The 23,015-nt window shown below is 29.7% G+C and overlaps 3 protein-coding genes across 3 annotated transcripts; all 3 read right to left on the bottom strand.

Annotated features, from left to right (window-relative positions):
* Window positions 1-4,484: 4,484 nt before the first annotated feature.
* LOC113848975 lies at window positions 4,485-6,164 on the bottom strand. The gene is made up of 5 exons (XM_027478453.1): window positions 5,900-6,164; window positions 5,698-5,812; window positions 5,500-5,614; window positions 4,737-5,400; window positions 4,485-4,615 (listed from the first exon to the last, which is right to left on the bottom strand). The coding sequence occupies exons 1-5, from the start codon at window positions 5,998-6,000 to the stop codon at window positions 4,534-4,536; spliced, it is 1,077 nt and encodes a 358-aa protein (XP_027334254.1). The 5' UTR covers window positions 6,001-6,164; the 3' UTR covers window positions 4,485-4,533.
* A 6,638-nt stretch (window positions 6,165-12,802) lies between these two features.
* Window positions 12,803-15,282, bottom strand: LOC113848967 (actin-related protein 6). Its single transcript, XM_027478440.1, has 8 exons — window positions 14,545-15,282; window positions 14,194-14,416; window positions 13,908-13,971; window positions 13,682-13,766; window positions 13,528-13,578; window positions 13,333-13,395; window positions 13,096-13,259; window positions 12,803-13,010 (listed from the first exon to the last, which is right to left on the bottom strand). Exons 1-7 carry the CDS (start codon window positions 15,243-15,245, stop codon window positions 13,130-13,132), a joined length of 1,317 nt encoding a protein of 438 aa, XP_027334241.1. The 5' UTR covers window positions 15,246-15,282; the 3' UTR covers window positions 12,803-13,010; window positions 13,096-13,129.
* A 5,355-nt stretch (window positions 15,283-20,637) lies between these two features.
* LOC113848981 (protein PHLOEM PROTEIN 2-LIKE A9-like) lies at window positions 20,638-22,202 on the bottom strand. The gene is made up of 3 exons (XM_027478464.1): window positions 22,032-22,202; window positions 21,347-21,429; window positions 20,638-21,260 (listed from the first exon to the last, which is right to left on the bottom strand). The coding sequence occupies exons 1-3, from the start codon at window positions 22,080-22,082 to the stop codon at window positions 20,900-20,902; spliced, it is 495 nt and encodes a 164-aa protein (XP_027334265.1). The 5' UTR covers window positions 22,083-22,202; the 3' UTR covers window positions 20,638-20,899.
* Window positions 22,203-23,015: the final 813 nt, after the last annotated feature.

Genomic DNA, 23,015 nt, shown 5'->3' with positions numbered 1-23,015 from the left:
TAGATGAAAGAAGCTCATAAATGCTATTGTTTAAAGAAAGTACTATGAGTGTGACAATTGGTGATAATAAACTCTTTGTACAGAAAGTGATAAGGTTATTAATGAAAAATTTTATTTTGTCCTAAAAACCTTTCAAAGAGAATGTCTAATTTTTAACTTTTAACCCAACAACTTTTTTCTTTAGAAAATAATAATATGCAACTTTTAATTTTTTTTACCCAAACATAATTGTAATAAGCATCAACAACTCTTTTATCTCAAAAAGCTATTGAAAAACTTTACCAAACATGCTCTTATTCTCTTACTCATTCTTACCTTCTCAACAAGGAATTAAAATATTTTAATGGTCAAGATTATAAGAATTAAAAAGTTGTATAATCATTTTAAATGATCACATGACTTTTTTTTGAAAAAAAAATTCACATGAGATTCATAATTAGATATTATTATTATTATTATTTTATAATGTTATTAAAAATTAATATTATAATTTAAATATGTAGTCACATTATTTTATAAATTTTTTAACACAAAATTTATTAAATCATCAATCTATGGCTCGATAAAAGAATTATTTTTTAAGATTGAAATATATTAAAATAAAATATTATTTTATTAATAATAGTAATAATTAGACATCAATTACGAGCAAAATTTTTTTTCTTTACAAAATTTTTTGGTCTTCGTAGTATTATAACCAATCAATAGGCTTTTTAACGCTCAAGTAACAAGTTACTAAATCAATTTACGGACATAAGAAATATTACGCAGTCAGAAAACATGGATGAGTTGGCTCTTAACTACACAAACTTTACATAACGTTGTACTATCTCTTATATTTTTTATAAAAGATATTTAGATAATGCTCACACTTTGAGAAAGATAAATATAAAAAAGAGAGTAGTGATTGATATGATGTATGTGATACAAAGAAAAAATTAAAAAATAAAAGATATTAAATTGATATTAATAATATTGAAATATTTATAAATTAAAGTTATTTTTTATGTTTTTATTTAGTTATTTTTTCATTTTTATGTTCGCTGATAATGCACTTATCTTGATTTTGATACATGTCATCAATTGCCCAATTTTATTGAAGCTGACGTGGGTAACAAAATTTTTAGTACATCAATAATTTTTAACGGTAATTAGTTAATGAATAATGTGACACACCTCTAATAATTATGGTGGTAGAGATTATTTAAATTTGATTTGAGTTTCAGCTTTCAAAAATAATGTAAGATATTTTAAATTCGATGATAAAAGTACAAAATAAGTTTTTTGTCGCATCTTGAAAAAAAAAACAGAGAAAGAATGTTAAAATGGATGGTATTAACACAGCAAAAAATAAATTAAAAAAATTATATATACAAATATATTAAAGTAATGCACAAAAAATTCGATTAAAGTGCAAATAAAATCATTAAAGATAGTGGATGACATAAAAGAGACTGAGAAAAACTCTAGAAAAAATTATAAAAAAGATTTAATATGAATATTATTTCAAAAATTTTGATTTTTTACTGAGACTTAACTTGATATTGTTTTAAAATTCAAAGAAGCAACTGGTTAGTGTCACATGGATGACTTTGTGTATTTTGAGTTGTTCTTCTCAAAATTAGAAATCGTGTGTCGATAATCACAAACACAATACAATGAATTCTTAGAATAATAAAGAACTTTCAAGGTGTCATAGTGCTGCACGTAACGTAAGCTGACAAAATTACCAAGGGAGAAATTCAAACATATTGTAGCAACATATATTCGTTGTTCAAAATGAATACTTCATTTGACAATTCTAATTTCGAGAGCAGTTCCTCCCTCCTCTCTATATATATGTACATCTACAATCAAAATCTCATTACATGGAACTCAATTTGTAATATCCTCTTGGACCAAAGTTCAGAGTAGAAAAAGAACAACTGAGAACAGAGTACCAACAGGGACGATCTGCAGAGCACAGACAAATTAAAAATGATGTCAAGAAACATGGGTTTGAATCTGATAGGGTGCTCCATCATTGCAATGTTTTTCATAATTGGTGCAACTGAGGCAACAGACTATAAGGTTGGTGATAGCTTCGGATGGAACATTCCCACCAATGAGAACTTCTATTCAGATTGGGCTAGGGCTAAGGAATTTTTCATTGGTGACAAACTGAGTAAGTTTTAATCTCTGCACATTCTCTTTCCATTAATATCCATTCATTCATTCATAGTATTTCAGCTTTTCTATAACCATTGGACAATGTTTCACTTCACGAAAATGTGTATCCATGGTCCGGGGCTGATGTTGCTTGGTAGGCAATAATTTCTGACTTTTTTAACTTTTGCATTGTTTAGTCAATGAATGAGGGAAAGATGTCAATATTATAATAATTAAAACCTAGTCTTTCTTGATCTTCAAATTTTATATTTTATATCGTTTGAAATGTTTTATGCAGGAATTTTTTATGTTTGCGTAGAATGTTAAATCTTACTCTGAAGTGTAATAACAGTGATTGAGAAATTAGTAAGTAAATAATTTTAATAAAAAGTATTGTAAAATTACACACACACACACACGGCATATTACCCAAGTCAAAGCATCACATATTTATAAGAGAAATTGTATTTAAATTTATAATGATAAAAATCAATAATGACTTTTAAAATTTCTTAAAATCAAAGCAAATGAAATTATATTTATAAGGAATAAAATAATATATAATTATTTTAAGAAAAGACTATATTCCTATACATCCTATCATATCTGATACCCATACCAGTTCACATAAAGCGCATTCCAATGTTACAATAAGTGCTCCAAATTTTTTACTTTATTGTGGTCAATTGATCAGTTTTCAACTGGACCGGAGAGCATACAGTGGCTATTATATCAGAGTCTGACTACAACAATTGCAAAAACGTCACAAGCGCATTTGGAAGCAATTTGAATGAGACAACTTTTCAAGTTCACCTTGCTACACCTGGGCCTTACCACTTCATCTGCACCATTGGCAACCATTGTGAAAGAGGCCAGAAGTTTAGTATCAACGTTGAGTCTTCAAAATCAGAAGCACCTACGCCTCAGCATGGTTCTGCACCTCCATCACTATCTTTCGGACTCTTACCTGCATTTCTCTTCAGCTTGGCTGCGTATTTCTTCACCCGCACCAATTAAATACTTTCTTATGCACTAGTATTTTGAGTACTTTATAAAGGGCATTTCATTATTTGTATTATTTTAAAATTCACTGTAGATCTTATAGGCTTATTGGGTTGTTTTCGTTTCAATAAATGTTCTACTACTACTAGCAACATATTGTAAAGTTTAAAATTAAGTAATGTTACGACCAAAAAAATAATTTAAATAAATTCATTACCGAAGCTCAATTAACATTGGAGGTGTAGGTCTTTATTTTTTTCTGATTTAATTAGCTTTATGCTTACCTTTGCTTGTTACAGATTACAAGTCTACGATTTGCACACTAGTTGTGTGAAATTTTGTCAGCCGTGACCATGATACAAAAGGATATTTATTTAAACAACTTTCTTTCTCATTATATAAGAGAATGTTTCTTAAAAAAATTTTAAAAGTTCTGATTTTTCTATACTTTTTTTTTTTTTACAATTTCCTCTCCATTTTATGTTCTTATATATTTTCCTTGCTTTTTCACTACTAGTGCATTTATCACTTTCTCTTCTCTCTGTCTCCTTCCAGTGAATGTATACATCCTCTTGGGAGTGAAATGCTTATTTTCTTTTCTTTTTTGAAAGAATTTTCCTACATTGGTTTAAGTGGACTATTACAGGCTGCTTAACCATCAGTGCAGAGGATTCGAAAATTAATTCCATGTAGCAGTCAACCTCTCCTCCAGCAACTGTCGCCATTCATTCACGAGTTACATGTCCATACTCAAAAATGTTAGCATCAAATGCCCTGTCAGATCAGGGTGCATCTCGAAAATTGAAAGGCTGCGGGTAATGAGAAATATCAAAGCTAATTATCCTTTCAAGCACATTTGGAAACTCACTTTCAATAAACAGATCAGATTGACTTCAAACTTACACGTTGATATATTTAAGCATGTTGACCGCTAAAGAGAAAGAATATTTAATCATTCCAAAACCAGTTCTATGTCGCCATACAGCTATATAGGTTCTGTTTAATTTAGTACGTGAGTGATTCGGGCCACACATCAAATTCATTATGACATCTTTACCGGGATATATGAACATAATTCATTCAAGACATTTCCAGGATAATCATTTCAAAACCTCACATTTGTCTGGCTTTCCCTTTCTCTAATTTGATCTATTCTGAGCCAAGCTGAAAATAACCAAAGCAAGCTAAGATTTTATGTACAGTTCACATTTGCAGCCATGCAATGAGCAACTCAATGCCAGCTGAATTTTTTTACAAGCAGAACTACAAATAGAGAGAGAATCCATATGAGAGGATGAAACATGTCTACGAACCTGATCCAGTAATTCTACCAGTAAACAGGTAGGACGGGAACCCTAGTTGCCGGCAAAATTGCCCATCCTCCTACCTACCTAAAGACGCCTTGCACTTCTGAAAACTCCCTACACTGTTCCAATCATCACCCTCTATATTCCACTCAGTAGAACTTCAGTAAGTGCATGTTTGGTTTAGCTTATTTTGAAGAAATAATCGTTTATTTCTGTTATCTCCTTGAGAGAGCGTAAAAAAATGATTATTTCCCAAGATAAGTAGTTTCAAACACGCACTAAATGGCATCATAACCTGTCCCTTTAGGGTAAAAACTGTACCCTTCATTTTTCCGTTGAGATGAACGGCTACTAAATTTGATGCCCTCCTGAGAACCTCTTAACCCAACATCTTCCAATTCACAGGCTGAACTTGTTTCGTTGCTCCGCAAACACATACCCAACCTCAAAGACAAATCACATTCCCTATCTCCTGCCTCCTCCACAGCACTTTCTTTCACAATTCTGTTTGGAAAATGACGGATTCTTCTACAGGAAAAATTTTCTAATAGACCCATTCTAGACGGCTCCAGCGCCGGTCCAACCACCGGTCTACCAACAAAGATTGTGTCAGAACAAGTGTTTCCTTGGTTGCTAGTCCTTAATTGAGGCTTTCCGGCTTCAAAACCATAATATAACGGGTAAACCGAACCCAAGTTCAAGGAGGTGTTAGTTTCCACTGGCAAGTGTTGGTGATGTCGAACAGCAGCAAAAGTGTAGTCATTTTGGTGGATGTGAGGGTTAGAATCCGGCACTGGCAGAAAGTTTAAGGGATTGCTCACAACAGTTTTGGGAGAAACAGAATGAGGATGCTGTTGATTTCTAGAAGTAAGGTAAGTCCTGGGGTTATTATGCCTATCACTCCTGGATGTTCTCAGTGGCTTGCAGCCAAGGTTAAGAGCAGCTAAAAAAGAAAAGATAAATAAATTGCTCACATTTCAAAACTGTAAATTTTTTGTAAATGCAAATGTGAAAGGAGGTGAACAATTATTGACTTGAGTACCTTCAACACATGGCGGCAAAAGCTCACCGGTTTCACTGGTGTCGTCCCTGCGTATGATAGTCTCAATGGCATCGCTGAGGCGGTCCCAGAGCGTGTCGGGGTTCAGGTATTCGGCCTAACCAAACGAAAACAAGGTTTTAGGAGAAAGATCTAAGAATAAGTGGGTGACATGCATTTTGTTTGAACAGGAAGAACAACCTCGGAATTGGCTTTGGAGTAAATGATTTCTTCGACCTTGAGAACAACCACGGGAAGCTTCTCTTGCCACTCCTTGTTGGTCTTAGTAGCGGGAGAGTGAGCCTCGGTGGAGACCCTAAATCGAACACGTGATGGGCGGTTACTAAATAACAGAATGCAAAGAGAGTTAAATGAGGGAGAAAAGGGGGTAGGAACGCAGAACCTGAAAATCTGTTGAATGATGGAACCTCTCATGGGTTGGTGCCTCTCGCTGTGCCACGCTCTCCTCACGCACTCGTAAGGTCTTGGGCCTGGCCTTGGCATCTTCAACTAAAAATGAAGCAGAATAATTGAGTCTTGGGTTTTATTACTTTTTCTTGGGAGAAGAGGAGGGAGGGCTAAACTTGGGTTTTGGCTTGGAGTGTTTCGAATTAAGGTCTCGCCTGTGATGGCATAGTTTTGGTCGTGTAGTTGGGGGAGGAAAGAAAGGGTTTTTAACTCGAGAGTCTTTGGCAATAATTTAACAGAAATAGGTTATTAGGTAGTTTGCTTTATGGATCTGGGGGCTATGTTTTTTTATTTTTAATTATCTTTGTGTGTAGTGTGTAAGGGGGGGGCTCGGGTGGGGGTCAGGTCACGCCTGTTGGGAAAAGGAGAGTGGAGAGGTTGGGTTACCAGCAAAAAGTACCTGGATAATAAAGTCCATTAAAATCTCCCCTTCTCAGTGCTTTCGCAGTAGCTGCATTGCTTGCAGCAGCATTGAGTATTTGGGCGGGTTGTTACATGCATCATCTGTGGATCCATAATTTTTTTCCTTTACGTTGTTACTTACACTCTACCCCTGCCCCGCTATTGCTCCTTCGTACACCCAAAACACTGAAACACTGAATAGAAAATGACAAAACTTATCCAGTATCAACTTCTTTTATAAAGTTAGCCAAAAGGATCCGCTTAATTGATTCGCTTTAGATTTTGGCAAATGTAATTTTTAAACACTTAGCAAAAAGGAATTACTTTTTGTTTAAAATTAATAAATAAATACTATTTTAAAAATTTTAATTTTAGTTAAATAATTTGAAAAGTTTATGTTTCAAATCAAGGTATTTATTAAAATTATTAACAATTTTTATTACCCAAAATTAGTTCTAATTCCGAATAAATTCAGCTAGCCAGCAACTTGAATAGTCATACACATTTGGCTATTACTTCTCGAAAATTTCACCGTCATCACTTGGATCATTTTCCTTCTTATTCATCCTTTATTAAGCCACTTTTACCCTTTGTTTTTCTTTTCTTTTTTCCCTTCTGCGTTAATTTTTTAAATATTTTATAGCAATATTATTATTCTCAAGCTTCCCAAAATTGTAATTTGCAAGTCAAACTTGTACAAAATTCTCATGTCTTTATACAATTTTTGTTCCGACGAAGCGTCAATGACCCAGAAATACCATTTGAGGAAGATGCATGAGTAGGAGGAGCTTGGGGGAAAATAAGTTCAGAAAAATGATGAATTATATACTCCTCACACGTGTACATACTTGATAAAAAATAAAATATATTGTGATAAATAAATTTGTTAATGATGTATGCGTTGAAACTGTAGTGTTGCAGTGCACACAATGATGGGCAGTGGTAAATATATTTAGCTTGAGCACCCTAAATATCCCGATTATGTTATGTGCATAACAACAACACAGCACACAGAGGAGGCCAAAAACAGCCTTTGACACAACACTGACGCCGAATGGGCCTTCCCCAACTCCCTCATGTCACGTCAACTCTTGACATCGGCTGCACAAAGTGAATCTTCTCTTAACTTTTCCGCAAGCTTTCATGTAGGCGTTCAGCGTCCCACTTCCAACTTCTCTCTCTTCTTCATTTATGCACAGTACTTTGGAAAGCTAACGATTCAGTACCATTGTAATCCCCTCATGCCACTGTTCCCTGTTCCGTTTTGATACTTCAGATTCTAAAGCTCTAAAGTACAAAATTATAAGGCTACACTGAAGCTATGATCCGTTGCCATTGCGTAATTCATAAACCTTCCGCTATTTTAACATGTTCGTTAGAGATGTCAATGTATAAAGTATGGGTAGGGTATACCCATGTCTATGACGGTATTTTAAAAAAATACCTATATCTGGTTTTATATACACGTGAATAGTAATTTTAATTATCATATCCGTACCTTCTTATACTCGTATACTTATATTTGCTTCTATCTTGTTTAAAAAATAATTATTTATAAAAATATATATTCACATAATTTTATATAAATAATATAATAATATAAAAATTTGATATGTAATTTATAAATAAAATTTAAACATATATAAAAAATAAATAGTCAAATATTACATGTATTTTAATACATTAACTTTTTAAACTAAAGTATTTAAAAATTATAAAAAAAAATATCACATATTTTTTAAGATTATTTAAAATAACTAACTCAAACTTAAGAGTTATGTACTCTCATTTTTCAAGACCTAAAAAAAAAGAACATTAGTTAATTACTTATTATAAATTCAATAATGGATATAGTTAGAATATTTTACCTCTTTATTAAAATTAGACTCTCTAAATGAGAGTAAACACTTATTTTTTAAGTTTACATATTACTTTAATCCAACAATACCAAAAGCAACTAGAACATACATATACATAATAAGAATTAATTTTTATATTAACCATGTAATAATTAAATTGTATTAGCTTGATTAAATGATATAAAATATTAAATAAATTTTTTATTCAAAATATGAAAAAAAAATTATGTTTATAGTTTAGTTTATTGATAAATATTTTATTATGTTAATCTTATAAAATAAATTTAATTAGATAGATTTTTATATCTTTAAATATGCATTCTTTTATTTAAGTTATATAAATATTAACCTTTTATTTTGCATAGAAAAAAAATTTAAAAACAGAAAATTATAAATTAAAATATAATATTAATCAAAAATTCAAAATAAAAATTATGTTCATTCTAATAAATAAAATAATTATGACCTGTAAAAGAACTTTAAATTGAGTAAAAAACATAAGATATGAAATTATATAAAATAAATAGTAAAATCTTTACCTTGACTAAAATTTTATAAAAGTATCAACAAAAACTTTCTAAGAACTAAAAGTGCGTTAGGTTTTTTTTCCTTAAATTATTAATTGTTCAATTGTAAGTAAAAAATTATTCAAATAAGATTATATGAAATTAAAATAATAAAATAATTAGAAATACTAATAATTATTATAACAAAATTTTAGGCTTACTTGTTAAAAATTTACTTAATATGAAAGTTGCCGAACTTAATTTCTAAATCCTATAAGAAGTGATAGGTTAGATATTTATTTATAAGTCACACTCCTAAAATACAACTCTTGATAGGGCAAGTTGTAAAACAACTCATATAATTATATAATTATTAATGATTATAAAGAGAATCTAGCTAAATATATAAAGTATCAAGTATTAACATTAATTCCCTTTCATAATAAGCTTTTGGGTTAAAGCCTCCCTCACATAAGTACTCATACTTGTATTCATCCTCATTCAATTTTGTAAGTATCCATCAAATACTTTACTTATTGCAATCTCTACTGTATATAACATTTTAATAAAGGTTAATTAATATTCTTAAAATATTATTAAAAACTAATAATATTATTAAGGCTTAAATACTTTTTTTTACTTTGTAATTCTTTTTAAGATTTTGATTTCATTTTCTATTTATTTTATTTTATTTTAGTCTCTAATTTTTTAAAATTCATCATTTTTTTTTAATGATCATGCGGCTTCACAAAACTAGCACATTACAGTTTATTAATTAACCACATAATTGTTAAGAACAAAAAGTGTTGAATTTAAAAAATTAAAGACTTAAATAAAATAAAATATTTAAATTACTAAAATTAAAATATTATATAAAATACTAATTAGTAAGATTAGTTATTTTTATGATTTATTTATATATTTTATGCACATCCTAAAAAAATATAACTAAATATTAAAAATTAATATATTTTTATTTAAAAGACAATGTTTACTAAACAAAAAATTAAATATATAATAAAATATGAAACTTTTCTTAAACCTCATTATAAACCACATATTAATATAAATTATAAATAAAAATTTAAAATAATTTAATTTTTAAATAATAAATTATATTTTAAAAATATTTAGGTTGGTATTTATATAATTATACAGTAAAAATTTAATATAAACTTAGTACATTTGTGGGTTGATTCAATTTAGTTTAATTTTGAATATATAGTTTAAAAATTAAATCAATTTTCTTTTGAAATTTTTTAATTTTTAATTTTTTGTAAATAATTTTTATTTTATAAATTTTTAGTCATTTTAACGTTTTAAATAGATTGTATGGATTCTTTAATACTCTTCCATTCACATACATTTTTTATTAATCTGAATTCTTTCTCGTATTAATTTTTTAAGTAAAAATAGATTTATTTAAATAAATAAATAAAAATTTAACACTCTCTTCCTTACCTCCCTACTCTTCCAACTCCTCTGCTCCTCCCCACTCACTCTGCCACCCTGTGCCCCACACAATCTCCCTCATCCTCCATTGTTTTCACTTGTTTTAACTTTTTTAACTTTTATCGACTTTCCTGTTTTTTTTTAATTGAAAAACTATGCGTACATGAATGACAGTGATTATGCAAAATTCATTTTTGTGTAAATAAAATTTATTTACTTAAGTGAATTTATTTTTGTTTAAATAAAAATGAAACTAATACCTTCAATTTTTGTGTTAGCCGAAGAAAATTTAAATTTGATTTTAATAGATTGAAGCTCAAATAAAGTGTGATATTTATGTTTGTCCACTGGAAATTGAGATTTCAAATTAATTATATAAATATTAAAAAGAAATAAATAAAAAATAGTTTTGATGTTTTCTTTTTTTGTCAAAGTTTTGATACTTTTATTAACTGAGTGCAATAAGTACTTTTTTTTTTTTTGAAAAATTATATATGCATTTTCAAAATCATGATTCTTAATATATTTAAAGTAACTTGTTTTTTATATTTCACAGAAATATAAAAGTTAAAAAAAATTAACAAAAGTTTCTTCATTCTTAAAAATTCGCCATATCTGAAATATGCTTATGTTTATTATGCATATTCCGAGAGCACTTGTCCGGCAAAACATAACTATGAAAAATGAATTATTTTTATTAATAAATCAATTTAAACAGAGATCTACGTTGCTATTATGATCGATTATGCGTTAGTCAATCAGTAATAAATAAACAACAAATAATAATCAAGATAAATACACAATATAAGATTTGTCATTTTAAAATCAAGTAAAATTAATGATAAAATCTACTATAACAAATATAAATTTGAAGGACATAAATGTTTTTCTTAAATTATAATAAAATATAAATTAAATAAACCAATGATATTACATTAGGTATAAAAAGTATTAGATATTCCTTCAAACGTTAGACGATCACAGCCAGCACCATTTTAAATTATTAAACACATTAAGATATGCATATAAAGATTTTGACTATTAATTTATATTAAAATATATATCTTTCATTTTTTTGAAAAAAAAATTAACACAAAACCGTTGTGGATACTGCATGTTGACATTAGGGCAAAACAAATTTACTAGGCCGTTTGAATCTGAGAAGTCCAAAACAACTAAACGGAAAAATAGTAAATTTTCATGAGTCCGGTATAATTCATTTTTAAATTTGGATAATTTGTATTCAAATGAGTGCAGTTTTGTTAATCTAACCCAACAGTGTTTGACCTACAAAGCATATAAAAGGGAGTATTTTCTTAAAAATCATAATCTTAATTTCATCGCTCTCCTAAGTTAGTTGAACTTGTTCAAGTTAAGCCATTTATTTTTATTTCTCTTTTTTGTTGTTAGTTTCGTAGATTTGCAAGCAAAAATGTGGTTAAGTTTGGAGGAAACAAGTTAATCCAAATAGCAAAAAGTGCAAAAGGAAAAAAAATAAAAATTCTTCCATAAAAACTGTAAAACAAATCTGGAGGAAACAAGTTCACTATAAAAATGCAATAGCAGGAACCCACCCTAAAAATCTAAAGACCACATATTCTAAAGCCAGCACAATCCGAAGAATATTTAGTCAGAATTGGTCCTTATTATTATTACAATTATCAATTTAATCGGTTCTAAATTTTTACTTCCAAGTCTGACCGTCACTGTATGTCATATCATTCACATTCTGGGAAGGGATTAATAACAATTTTTGTTGCTATTCTATTTAATTTTTTATGTATCTATTGTGGCGAGCTCTATACAAGAGATTTAATTTTTTATATATAAGATTTGGAACACCAATATGAAATTTAAAAATGGTTAATGACAATTTTTTATATAAAAACGAATAGAATAACAAAAAACTACTAAATTTAAAAATTTTCACTGACAATTGTTTAAAATAAATATTAAAAAATTATAAAAAATAAAAACTCGTGAATGACTTTTAAAAAAGTATAACAAAATTAAAAATAAAAAATCACCCGTAACAATATTAAAAAAATAATTTTAAAGTACTCCTCATATTTTCATAATTTTTCCAAAACAACAAATTTTGAAAAAAAGATAAAGGCCCCTTCGCTATCTTCATCACTTGACTTGAAGCAAACCAGAGCCGGGCCTCGAGGTCCACTAAGTAAGGTCGCTGTCGAATTGGGCTGAGACTGACCTTATTTTCTGTATTTTAAACCAAAAAATTATCCTTTAATATTAAAAATAACCTCAATGAGATGCTTTCAAACATCAGAAGCTGAAAATTACGAAGGATAGTATATCAAAAGATGCTCGATCAAAATTATGTAACATTTTGCTCTTGAAGACTACTCATCCTGGAAAGAACATTCTAAAGAATTGCATGATCATTAACTCTAAATTGAAGAATCTACTTCAAAAGATCAATAGAAGATACCAAAAGCATGTAATGAAATATTAAAGCTATGTTTGAGTCTAGACAATGGGCATTTATATTGTACATATATACTTCCGACACTACATTAGATAGCAACTCAAAAGCACGCCACACTTTATGAAGCAAAAAAATCACCATCTTATGGACTTCGATCCAATATAACAGTATGCATAGCCTCTCAAATAAACACTTCCCAGAGACAATGATAATCCAAAATCAACACCTTGGTTCCAACTAAGAATCCGTTGGAAAGATGAGGCCAGAAAATTGGCTCAACCATGCAATAATGTACAGTGGGATCAATCAATCTTCTCCATATTTGCACACTTCTTGCACCGGCTCCACTATCTTCTCTCTCGTGCCATTGTGAGGAAGCTGTAGGAAAAAGGCAATGAAAGAGAATTAAAATGACATCTTTATGAATCCTGACAACTAAATATTACAGATTAGGCTTACATACTATATCAGGGTAGCCATGCTGACAGCATGTATAGTTAATGAAAGAATCTCTTGCGACATCTAGCAGAACCAAGCTCCTCATACTCAGACTTGGTCACACACATTGCTTCAAAATCTGGACTCGATGCCAACAGTGACCCTCCACGCCAAACACCGAGTATGGGACTGTAGAAGAACCATAAGTTCCTTCATGGAAATTATCAAGATAAAAAACATAACATCTAGGCAGGATGTTTACTCTTCTTGAGTAGTTATCTTCACATGAAAGTCATCAGGAACTAGAGGCCGAAGCTCCTTCTCTCTACAGTATTTAGAATCAATCAATTATTTAAATACTAACACCACACTATATAGGCCAAAACAGATAGATTAGGAAAGTGCAAAATTTAATGGCACACAGTACAAAGTGCAGTGGCCCAAACAAAATACTTACAGTCTCTCAGCAAACTGAGGAAATAAGGTGCTTCCACCAGTTAAAATGATGCTGCCAAATAATGCACAGAGCATTAAAAAAAGAGGTGACTCAAATTAAGAAGATGCAAATATCAAAAACAGGACCATCAAATCAAATGCTATGAATTATTTACCTTTCATAGAGTACAGGGTGGAGATGTGGATGGCAAGAATCAACAGCTCGCACAATGCATTCTGCTAGCCCAGCCTGGTTCATTCCTGCAAACCCTTTTGTTCAGCATTTTGCAGAAAACAGAAGAAATAACTAATAATAACAAGCACAAAATCATAATTGACTAAGATCCTCATTCACAGTCACATAAGAAACTCATCAACCAAAATCACGTTGTATCAACAGACCCAAATCAGCAGGACGGAATATCATCTCTGGGACAAGAAACCGTTCGTTTGTCAAGTCAAATTCCTAAGAGCACACAAGGTAAAAACATAACATTAGAATCATTGACACAAAAGAATGTCATGGAAAGATCGTTAAGGGAAAGAAAATGCAGGGTGAAAAGTATTTTCTTTTGTTTGACTTTAGAAAAAATGAATTTTAGAAACAAAAATTCAAATTTTGCTCTCCTTCCATTTTTTCTTTGTTTCAAATATTTTTCTTTCCCCTCAAATAAATATCTGCAAATACATTTTTCATCAAATCTACTCTGTTCCTGTCCTCCGGCTGCTCAGCAAATGCCGCCATTTTCGTATCCCCGTCGGTATCCACCGGGGGAGAAGAAGGAACACCACCCTCCGCCAGTTTAAGATATTGCCGCGCCTGATCCGGATACTTAACAAACCCTTTCGTGTAGGTAACACCATCCGGAAGCACATAGGTGCACCTCAAGAGATTCTCTTTTCCACTCTTCCTAAAAACACACACGATAATTCTTTTATTTAGATCATTGCATTTTTGTGATAAAGTAACATAAAATAAAATAGAGTTAAATATGCAATTAAGCGAGAAATTGAAGAGGAGGACGGATTAAAGTAAAACCTTGCAATGTTGAGGTCGCGTTGCAGGTCGAGGGAAACGAAGCAGAGCTTCTCTTTGACGTCGTCGATGATGAAGGTCTCCTCCATGACGTTAACGGAGCGGAAGGAGACGAGTTCCTTGAGGTAATTGGTGAGGGCTTTGCCGCCCAAATCGATTCGCTTGACGGCGTAATTAAGGGTGAAGTTTTGGAAGACGGGGGAGGCGTGAGTGAAGGAGAAGCCGGAGTCGACGACGAGGCTGCATTGGGCCTTGGAGAGAAGCTCATTGGGCCTCTGGGTGGTCTGGTAGAGGTGAACGAGGGAGGGGGAGTGGGCGACGTAGAGGGAGCGGAAGTTGAAGTCTTCGAAGACGAGTTCGTCGAGGGAGCGTTGGATGGAGGGAAGAGTGAAGACGGGTTCGGTGAGGAGGAGAGAGGAGTTGGAAGGGTTTATGTGCAGTATGGAAGAGAATAGGTGGGACCAGATTTCGCGCTGAAGGTCTGGGTTTATGAGGTACCCTCGGTCCATGGGGCGGCGCACGGCAGCGGAGGTCAGGTCTTGGTTGCCAGAGTTCAGGGGGTTTGGGTGGACCCATTTTTTGGAGGCTGGGGGACGGTAGAGGCAGTTTGGGAGAATGGCGGAGGGGTCGCGTTCGCCACCCAGCCCCGCTTTTATGAGGCCGCCGCCGTTGTCTAGAACCACCACGTTGTTTGTTGTCGACATGTTGCCCAGCCCAGACAATCACTCTAATTTCCTCTCTTTCTCTCTATACTAATACTCCTACTATTTCATTGTTAGATTATTAGATAGAGACGATCTTTCAATTCTGGGTTACTCTTCGTTCACCCTGTGAGCCTTGAGCGTATTCAACAATGAGTTAAAGAATACAGTTCTTGATTTCTTGAGAAATGTGAAAAGGAAATTAGAACATCTTTAATTTACTTTTTAAAAATAAATTGTAATATAAATTTATATTTAAAATAAAATAAATAAGTCATTAAAAATATGTTTAATTTATTTTTTAAATTATTTTTAATTTTTAATTAAAAATAAATTGTAGTATAAATTTATATTATAATTTATTTTTAAAAACTAAAAATTATTTTTAAAAAATAAATTAAATATACTTTTAATGACTTATTTGTTTTATTTTAACTTATATTTTTAAGTGAGATTTGCAGTATAGCTTTTGCTTTAAAATGAATAAAATATATAATGTAACATTTAAAAAATTTAATAAAAATTTATTTAAGATAAATTTTTATTTTATTTTTCATTTTTTTAGAATTTAAAGAAATATAAAATAAAAAAAGTTAAAAGAAATAACTTTTTATTAAAATAATTTAGTTTCAAATATGATGTAAAGATATGTATTATCAAGTTAGTTTGAAAAGTTCAAAGGGTAAAAAAGTTACTTTAATTATTTTATCAAGATATACTATCTTAGAATTTCACCTTAATATAAATTTATATATTTTTTAAAATAAAATTTAATTTAAGTATATTACATAATTTTTAAAAAAAATTAATTTGATCCATTACTAAAAAAATATACATCTTAGATCAAAGTTATAATAAGCATGATGAATAAGACTATGATCCATTAAAAGTATTATGCTAATAATACTTAAATTTATATAAAAAAAAATATTATTCAATCATTGAGCACTTAAGTCAATTCTTAAAAAAAAATTAAAATTATATAATAAATTTTTTTTTTTTTACAAACACACAATGCTAACATAAATAAAACTAAGCATAAAAGATATTTTATAGGAAAGAAATAAATTAAAAGTAAAGGGCAAAAAAAATAATAATAATAAACTTTTTCATTTCTTATCGACTTTAATTTTTACCAACATCTTTTTCTTCTCTTTAGCCTCTTACTCTTTCACAATATCAACTGGCCTTAAAACATTATCATCTTATAGTAATGGTTCATTTAGTCTTATTTATTGTTCAATAATCATTTGTCTTACCATTACTTTTAATCTTTGAATAACTCAAATGCAATATTGATTTTGATGAATGTTCAACCTTTGAAAGTTCTCCAATTACTTTAACCTTTGTGTAGTGGTAAGAGGATACATTGGCCTACTACAACTAAGCCTTGTAGGAAATGGTGGTTGCTTTTGTCCTTTTTATTGAGTTCATGATTTTTGAGTCTTTTGGATTATAGAAGTTGCAATAATTAGCCTCTTTGGTCATAATGAAATATCTCTTTTAATATCAACTATTGTTCTCCTACACTGTAACTAGACTTCTATATGATGCTTGAGCCATTTTATGTATCTATGAAGCAATTAGGCCCCCACGTCAATTTGTGTACCTCTTATTATACAATGAATGAGGACTGCTTATTCCATGTGCACTTCTAAATGATTTAACTTAGTGATAAGTCTTGACTAAACAAATGTGCACCAAACTTATAGAATTGTTAGATTAACTTTCCTTAGATATAAAGGTTTTTCATGTGCATCCAATTCTCATATAGTGCGCTGAACATATTAGCCCATCTTTATTCATGTTCTATTATGTATAATAACTACAAAAATATGGGTATTGATATTCTATACCAAAGAAAGCATATATAGCTAGTGGAGTGAAATCAATCTCTTTCCTTTGAATAAAACTCTTAAATTCACTTTTTTCTTTCTCATCATTAGGCATAATATACGCATTGACACAAAATTCTCAAATTCATTTTTCTTACCAGAGGGCTCGCACATAGAGCTGTCCAATTTCTTCTTCTGATTTGATCTTGAATTTTAAGGTATTATCCTTCGCGAAGACTAAATATTCTTTTTTGCACCAGTGGTCGAGTAAAAAAAATCTTATTAAAATGTTCATTTGCATGAGACTTGAAACGATCCTTATCAAAATTAGTTATTAAGTTATAGTCAACCTTACTAATTGCTTTTTTCTTTCTTGAAGGCATGAAACTTAATCACCTCAACAAGAAACTTACAATACAATGCAGAACACACAAAAATCTTTTTTTTCTCTTCAAACTCATGGTTATGATTCACAAGAAATGAAATAGATGAAATTTCTTTGAAACAACAATAGAAGGGGTTTAAGAATGATGAAGTAAACTCTTTAACAATGACTACAAAGATGAAAGAAAGAGTTGAGAGGAAGATGAGAAAAGAAAGAAAAATGAGCTGTTATGATTTCACAAATAATCCTCATTTTGTTTAAAAGATAACATGCCCCTCCCTTCCCCTCTCTCGAGTGCCTAGGCAATACTAGTCCAACACTTGGGTGAGGGATCACTTGAAAGTCCTTTTCCCATTTTTTTTTTTATAATGTTAGCACTTAAGTTGTGAGTGTTAAACCCCTCAAAGCTAAATAACTTGAAACAAATTTTTTATTTAATTTTATTTTTTTATAAAAATTCATAAAGATTTTTGAAGTTAATAAAAAATAAAGAAAATAAAATATAGTAAAATTAATTGAATTTTTTTCTCAAGAAGGGCTCTTTTAATGTCATTAGCTTGACATCTTGCAAATCTTGAGGACAATACTAAGGTTGATTTCAACCTATCAACCTCTCCTCTAAAATAATACTAACCTATACACATTTATTGTAAATTTTATTTTAGATGTTAGTTCAGGTAACTCCATAACATTAAACAGATAAACTTTACTTATCACAAATGGTCAAAACCATATGTCTTTAGCTTCCTAGGAAATAAATTTAATATTGAGTTAAACAGTAATACTTGTTGTCCTAGTTCAAAACGCTTGAAATAAATTTTACTGTCATATTATTTCTTTGTTTTTTCCTTGTACAAATGAGCACTTTCATAAGCTTGGTACCTGAATTTCTTAAGTTCATTGAGTTGAAGAAATCTCTGTTCATTGATAACTTTAACATCAAAATTCAGAAATTTTATTGTCCAAAAAATTTTAATTTCTAACTTTACTAATAAGTGGTGGGATTTTCCAAACACCAACTGATATAGAAACATTTTTATAGGAGTTTTAAAAGTTGTTCTATATGTCTAAAGTGCATCATCAATTTTTTTTAGCCTAATCTTTCTTTGACACATCAATCATCTCTTCAAAATTCTTTTTAACTCCTTGTTAAACATCTTAACTTGACCACTCATCTAAGGATAATATGGAATAACCACCATCTTGTGCTTTACACTATATTTTTATAATAATGTCTCAATTTGTTAGTTGAAAAAATGATTTACTCCATCATTAATAAGTGTTATTGGAACTCTAAATCTTGTGAAAATATTGTTTTTCAGAGAATTCACAATCACGTTAGCATCATTTAGTGAGTGATGAAATGACTTTCACCCACTTTGACACATAATTCACAACAATGAGAATGTATTGATTAGAGTATGATAAAAGGACTGGACTTACAAAGTATACCCTCTACACATAAAACAAATTCACTTTTAGAATGTAATTCTATGACATTTCATTTCTCCCTAACAAATTTCTAATCCTTTAACATTTATTATATTTTTACACAAAAGATCGAGTATCTTTAAAAACTATGGGTCAATATAGACCATCCTGCAAGACCTTAGCTGTTGATCTGGAATGCACCTTCTTATCATCCCATTAACACGTCTTTTAAATAAATAAGATTTATCTCAAAGAAAATACCTAAACTCATATATGAATATTTTTATTTAATTCTAACTCAAATTTTTTAGAAGAACTTTTACAACTTAAGTCCTAGATCACCTGACAACAAAATGAAATAAGCAAACTCAGTGTCTAAGCTATAGAAGTTTAGTGTTTGAGTGCTTATAAATCCATCAAAATGTTAAAAAAATAATAATAATAATATAAACAACTTACAAAAAAGTATAAAAACACTTTACCAAAGGTAATTTAAAAAAAGTTTTGGATGAATTTATACTCTTAAAATCTCAACTTGATGGAACATCAAGCATATTTAATGATGAGTTGAAGAATTGAGTTCTTAAGTTCCTATAAAAGAGTGAAAAGGACTTTAGTAGAAAAAAGAAAATAATGATATTATATTTAGTTTATAAAAAAAAAATTAAAATATGTTATAATTTATCTTATTTTCTTTATTTTTATTCTACCAATACTTTGTTATTTTTCTTACCACGTAACGTGCTTTTATTTAAATAAGTAAATTTGAGAAGTATCAATCATTTAATTGAATATAAAAGTAAATAACTGACATTGTTTTCTAAAATTATATTTAATTATTAATAAATGTTCAGTAAATTACTACTTGAGTAATTGATTCAAAATTGAACATATAAAAATCAAGATTTGAAAAAAAAACTATTTGTAAATTTATTTTACAATAAAAATTAGTACTCACAATATAAAAAATACAATAGATAAAAATGACTAGATCAACCTCTTGTTTATCTTAAGTTATCACAATTTATCTTTTGACTATGCAATTTAATGTTAAGTTCATAAAATTAGATTTACTTTAATTGAAAATCCCTGCTATACTGTAACCTAAATTTTTTAATTAGTTAGGTAAATATAATTATCATGTGCGTTAGTAATCAAGAACTTATAAAAAACTTCATAATTATCGAGTTTGATCCTTCAAAGTCCTATCAACTGTGATAAACTACTCAATTTCAACTCAATTGAGATATAATATTTAGGTTATAAAGAGAAAAAATATTTAATTATCCGTTTTTTTTTTCTTCAATCAGTACTTTGTTATGTTTTTGGTTAAGCATTTGTTAGAGAAGGTGTTAAAATAAGTAAAAAGAAATGGATATATGGAAATGAGATAAAAGTGAAGTATTTCTCTCATTTAGTTTAATCTAAAAATATTGAAATACGAAGAAGATAAATAAATAATTGTAGGATGAACAAGATGTTTTTAAGCTATGAATTTTGTATGAATGTTACCTTAAACAATTTGAACATCAAGTTGAACAAGATGTTTAATTCATTTTTTCATTTTACCTTAAATAATTTCTCAGATAGATGTAACAAATTGTCAGTAATTAGTAGCTAATAATTGCAGATAACCGTGTGTAATTAATATATATTTACCAGTAACAATGTTGTTTCATTGGCGATTTGAAACTGCTAGAGAGCTTTGTAGGTATTTTTATCAAACGAACAAAAAATGCTATGCAAAACCGTGAAGGTCTATTAGTCGTCCAAAGTTACTACGAATAAAATTGATCATGGTAAGCTAATAAACTTGGGCTAGGCCATGCATACGAATATAAATAGTTTATGCAAATACGGTGAACATTTTATTTCTAAACTTTTCCCCTTTTCCAATCCCTCGGCATGGGCAGAGCATACCGTTATTCTAATGACACTTGCAATTGTCTCAGCACATACATATAAACACAAACCAAACCATAATTCCAGAATAGTCAAATTCTCACTCACGACTCACGTAAGACCTCTGCGCTCTCAATTTCAAGGCCTCCCTTCCATTTTCCGCTCCACACTTCATATAATCCAAAATAAAGGTCCTTTGGCGCTGCGTCTGAGGCGCTCACGGGAATTTTAAGTTGTTGGATTGGAATGGTTAGTCGCCTACCAGGAGTTAGCTTGGCCACCTGATATGTATATCTTCCCGTTTTCCCGACTTTAGCCATCACTAGCACTTCCGTCCCATCCCAACCGAACCCATCCGCTTTAACATTCACAGAAAATTTAATACTGTAATTCCCTTCCTTCGATATAGCTACTTTACCAGATACCTCCAACCATGAAACTTGGATCAGCTCCGCAGCACCTTGGCTGAAATTATTATTCAATTTCTACATCAAATCAGTTTTCAATTTCATGCTTCCCTCTAAAAATTCACATTATATGATGTTACTCACTCTGGTATTCTCCAGTATCGAGAATCATTTCCCCACACTATGTTCAGTCCTCTAGGTTGTATAATGTACCCGCGGTCATCAACCTGCATATATTATATTTTTATCCAAAAGTGGTATCGTAAGTACTTCAAATATAAGTTAAGGAAACAGATTTAAGGCTTGCTTGCTTGCTTGTTTTAACGTTAGAACTCAATTTTCATTTTTTTATGATAGAAAATTACGTTGAAATAATGATAATTCTTTTAAAGTAATTTTTTTTTCAATTTTATGTAACTGTTTTTGACATAACATAGCAGGCTGTTAGTATTTGGGTAATTGAAGGGGGGGGGGGTGAATTCCCTTAAACAAAATAGCTATATATATACAGTATTACCAAGGGAAGGTTTTAGATTAACTTGCTTAGGGTAATTGTCCATTACCATAATTGTTTTCTACAGAGACTCAATTAACACATCGTTTTTAGTTTTTTTTTTTGGTGGTTTAATTTAGTTTATTTTTGTAGAGTAAACACTTTTAATCCTTAATAATAACAAACGATGATGTGATTAAGAAGTTATTGTATATCAATTGTTTATATAGTCAGCTAAGTGAAATGAACAAAAAAATCACTTAAATTGAATAAATAGAGAGACAAAAACATAAACAATAAGAAGGTGTGTGTGTATAAAAGAAAACGTATACTTGCCTGCACTATGTAATTAGGATCTGAGGTGTGATGAGGCTTCTTGAAAGGCATTCTCAAAAATCTGCAAAGATGTTTAAATCTTCCTCTGCTGCTTTAGTTTTTTTCCTTCAGTTTTCTTTTCTTTAATCACTTTCTTTTGTATATGTTTCTCTCAACGAAGAAAATATGAATGAAAATTGTATGTCCAGCCTTTTTTTATATAGATAAACGAGGAAGTGAATAGAATAAAATGGAATAAGAATAAAGGTGTCTTATATGAGAAAAAGAGGAAAGAATATGGAATAATAGAACAACTTGAACACAGGAAACACGAAAATGGCATTAACTTTTTAAAAGAAATTCCTTTCTATTTACCGACGCGTGAATATCAGCTTCCAAGCCTATCAATAAAATCTTTTTAAAATAAATAAATAACTGAAAATGAAGCCAAGGGATTCCTGAAAGTTTTGAAGAAAAAAATAAAATAGAAATCTAACTTGTATTTACTCACAACAACATATAATATTTTAAGTAGATTAGAGATACAATAATTATGTGTCTGATTAGGAATTATAATTTTGACCATTAAAAATTTATAAATGTATAAATTTGTAATTTTATTTAGTTAAAAATTATAAAATAATAAATTAATGTTGAGATTTTATGAATGTAAGAAAGAAATATTGAACTAAGTTAAAGTTGTATGAATTTTTCTTCTCTTTTATTTGTTTTTATTTTTATTTTTATGTGGATGCTTCAAGGGATAAAGAATGCATATGACTTTTTATTTTATAAACTATAACTTTAAATTTATTTTTGTTTCAATTTTAATTTCATAAAAAAATACATTTTAATTGTAAAAAATTTAAGAAAATTATTATACTTTAATATTATATTTACAAAAAATATTTAAAATATTTAAAATTTTTAATATATATATATATTGAAATGTAAAAAGTTTAAATAAAATTTGTTAAAAATTATATCAATTTTAATAAAAAATAA

The sequence above is a fragment of the Abrus precatorius genome, unplaced genomic scaffold, assembly GCF_003935025.1.
Source record: "Abrus precatorius isolate BTA unplaced genomic scaffold, Abrus_2018 Scaffold10, whole genome shotgun sequence".
NCBI classification, from domain to species: Eukaryota; Viridiplantae; Streptophyta; class Magnoliopsida; order Fabales; family Fabaceae; genus Abrus; species Abrus precatorius.
The sequence above is the reverse complement of the archived record's forward strand: the minus strand, read 5'-3'. Positions and strand labels throughout refer to the sequence as shown.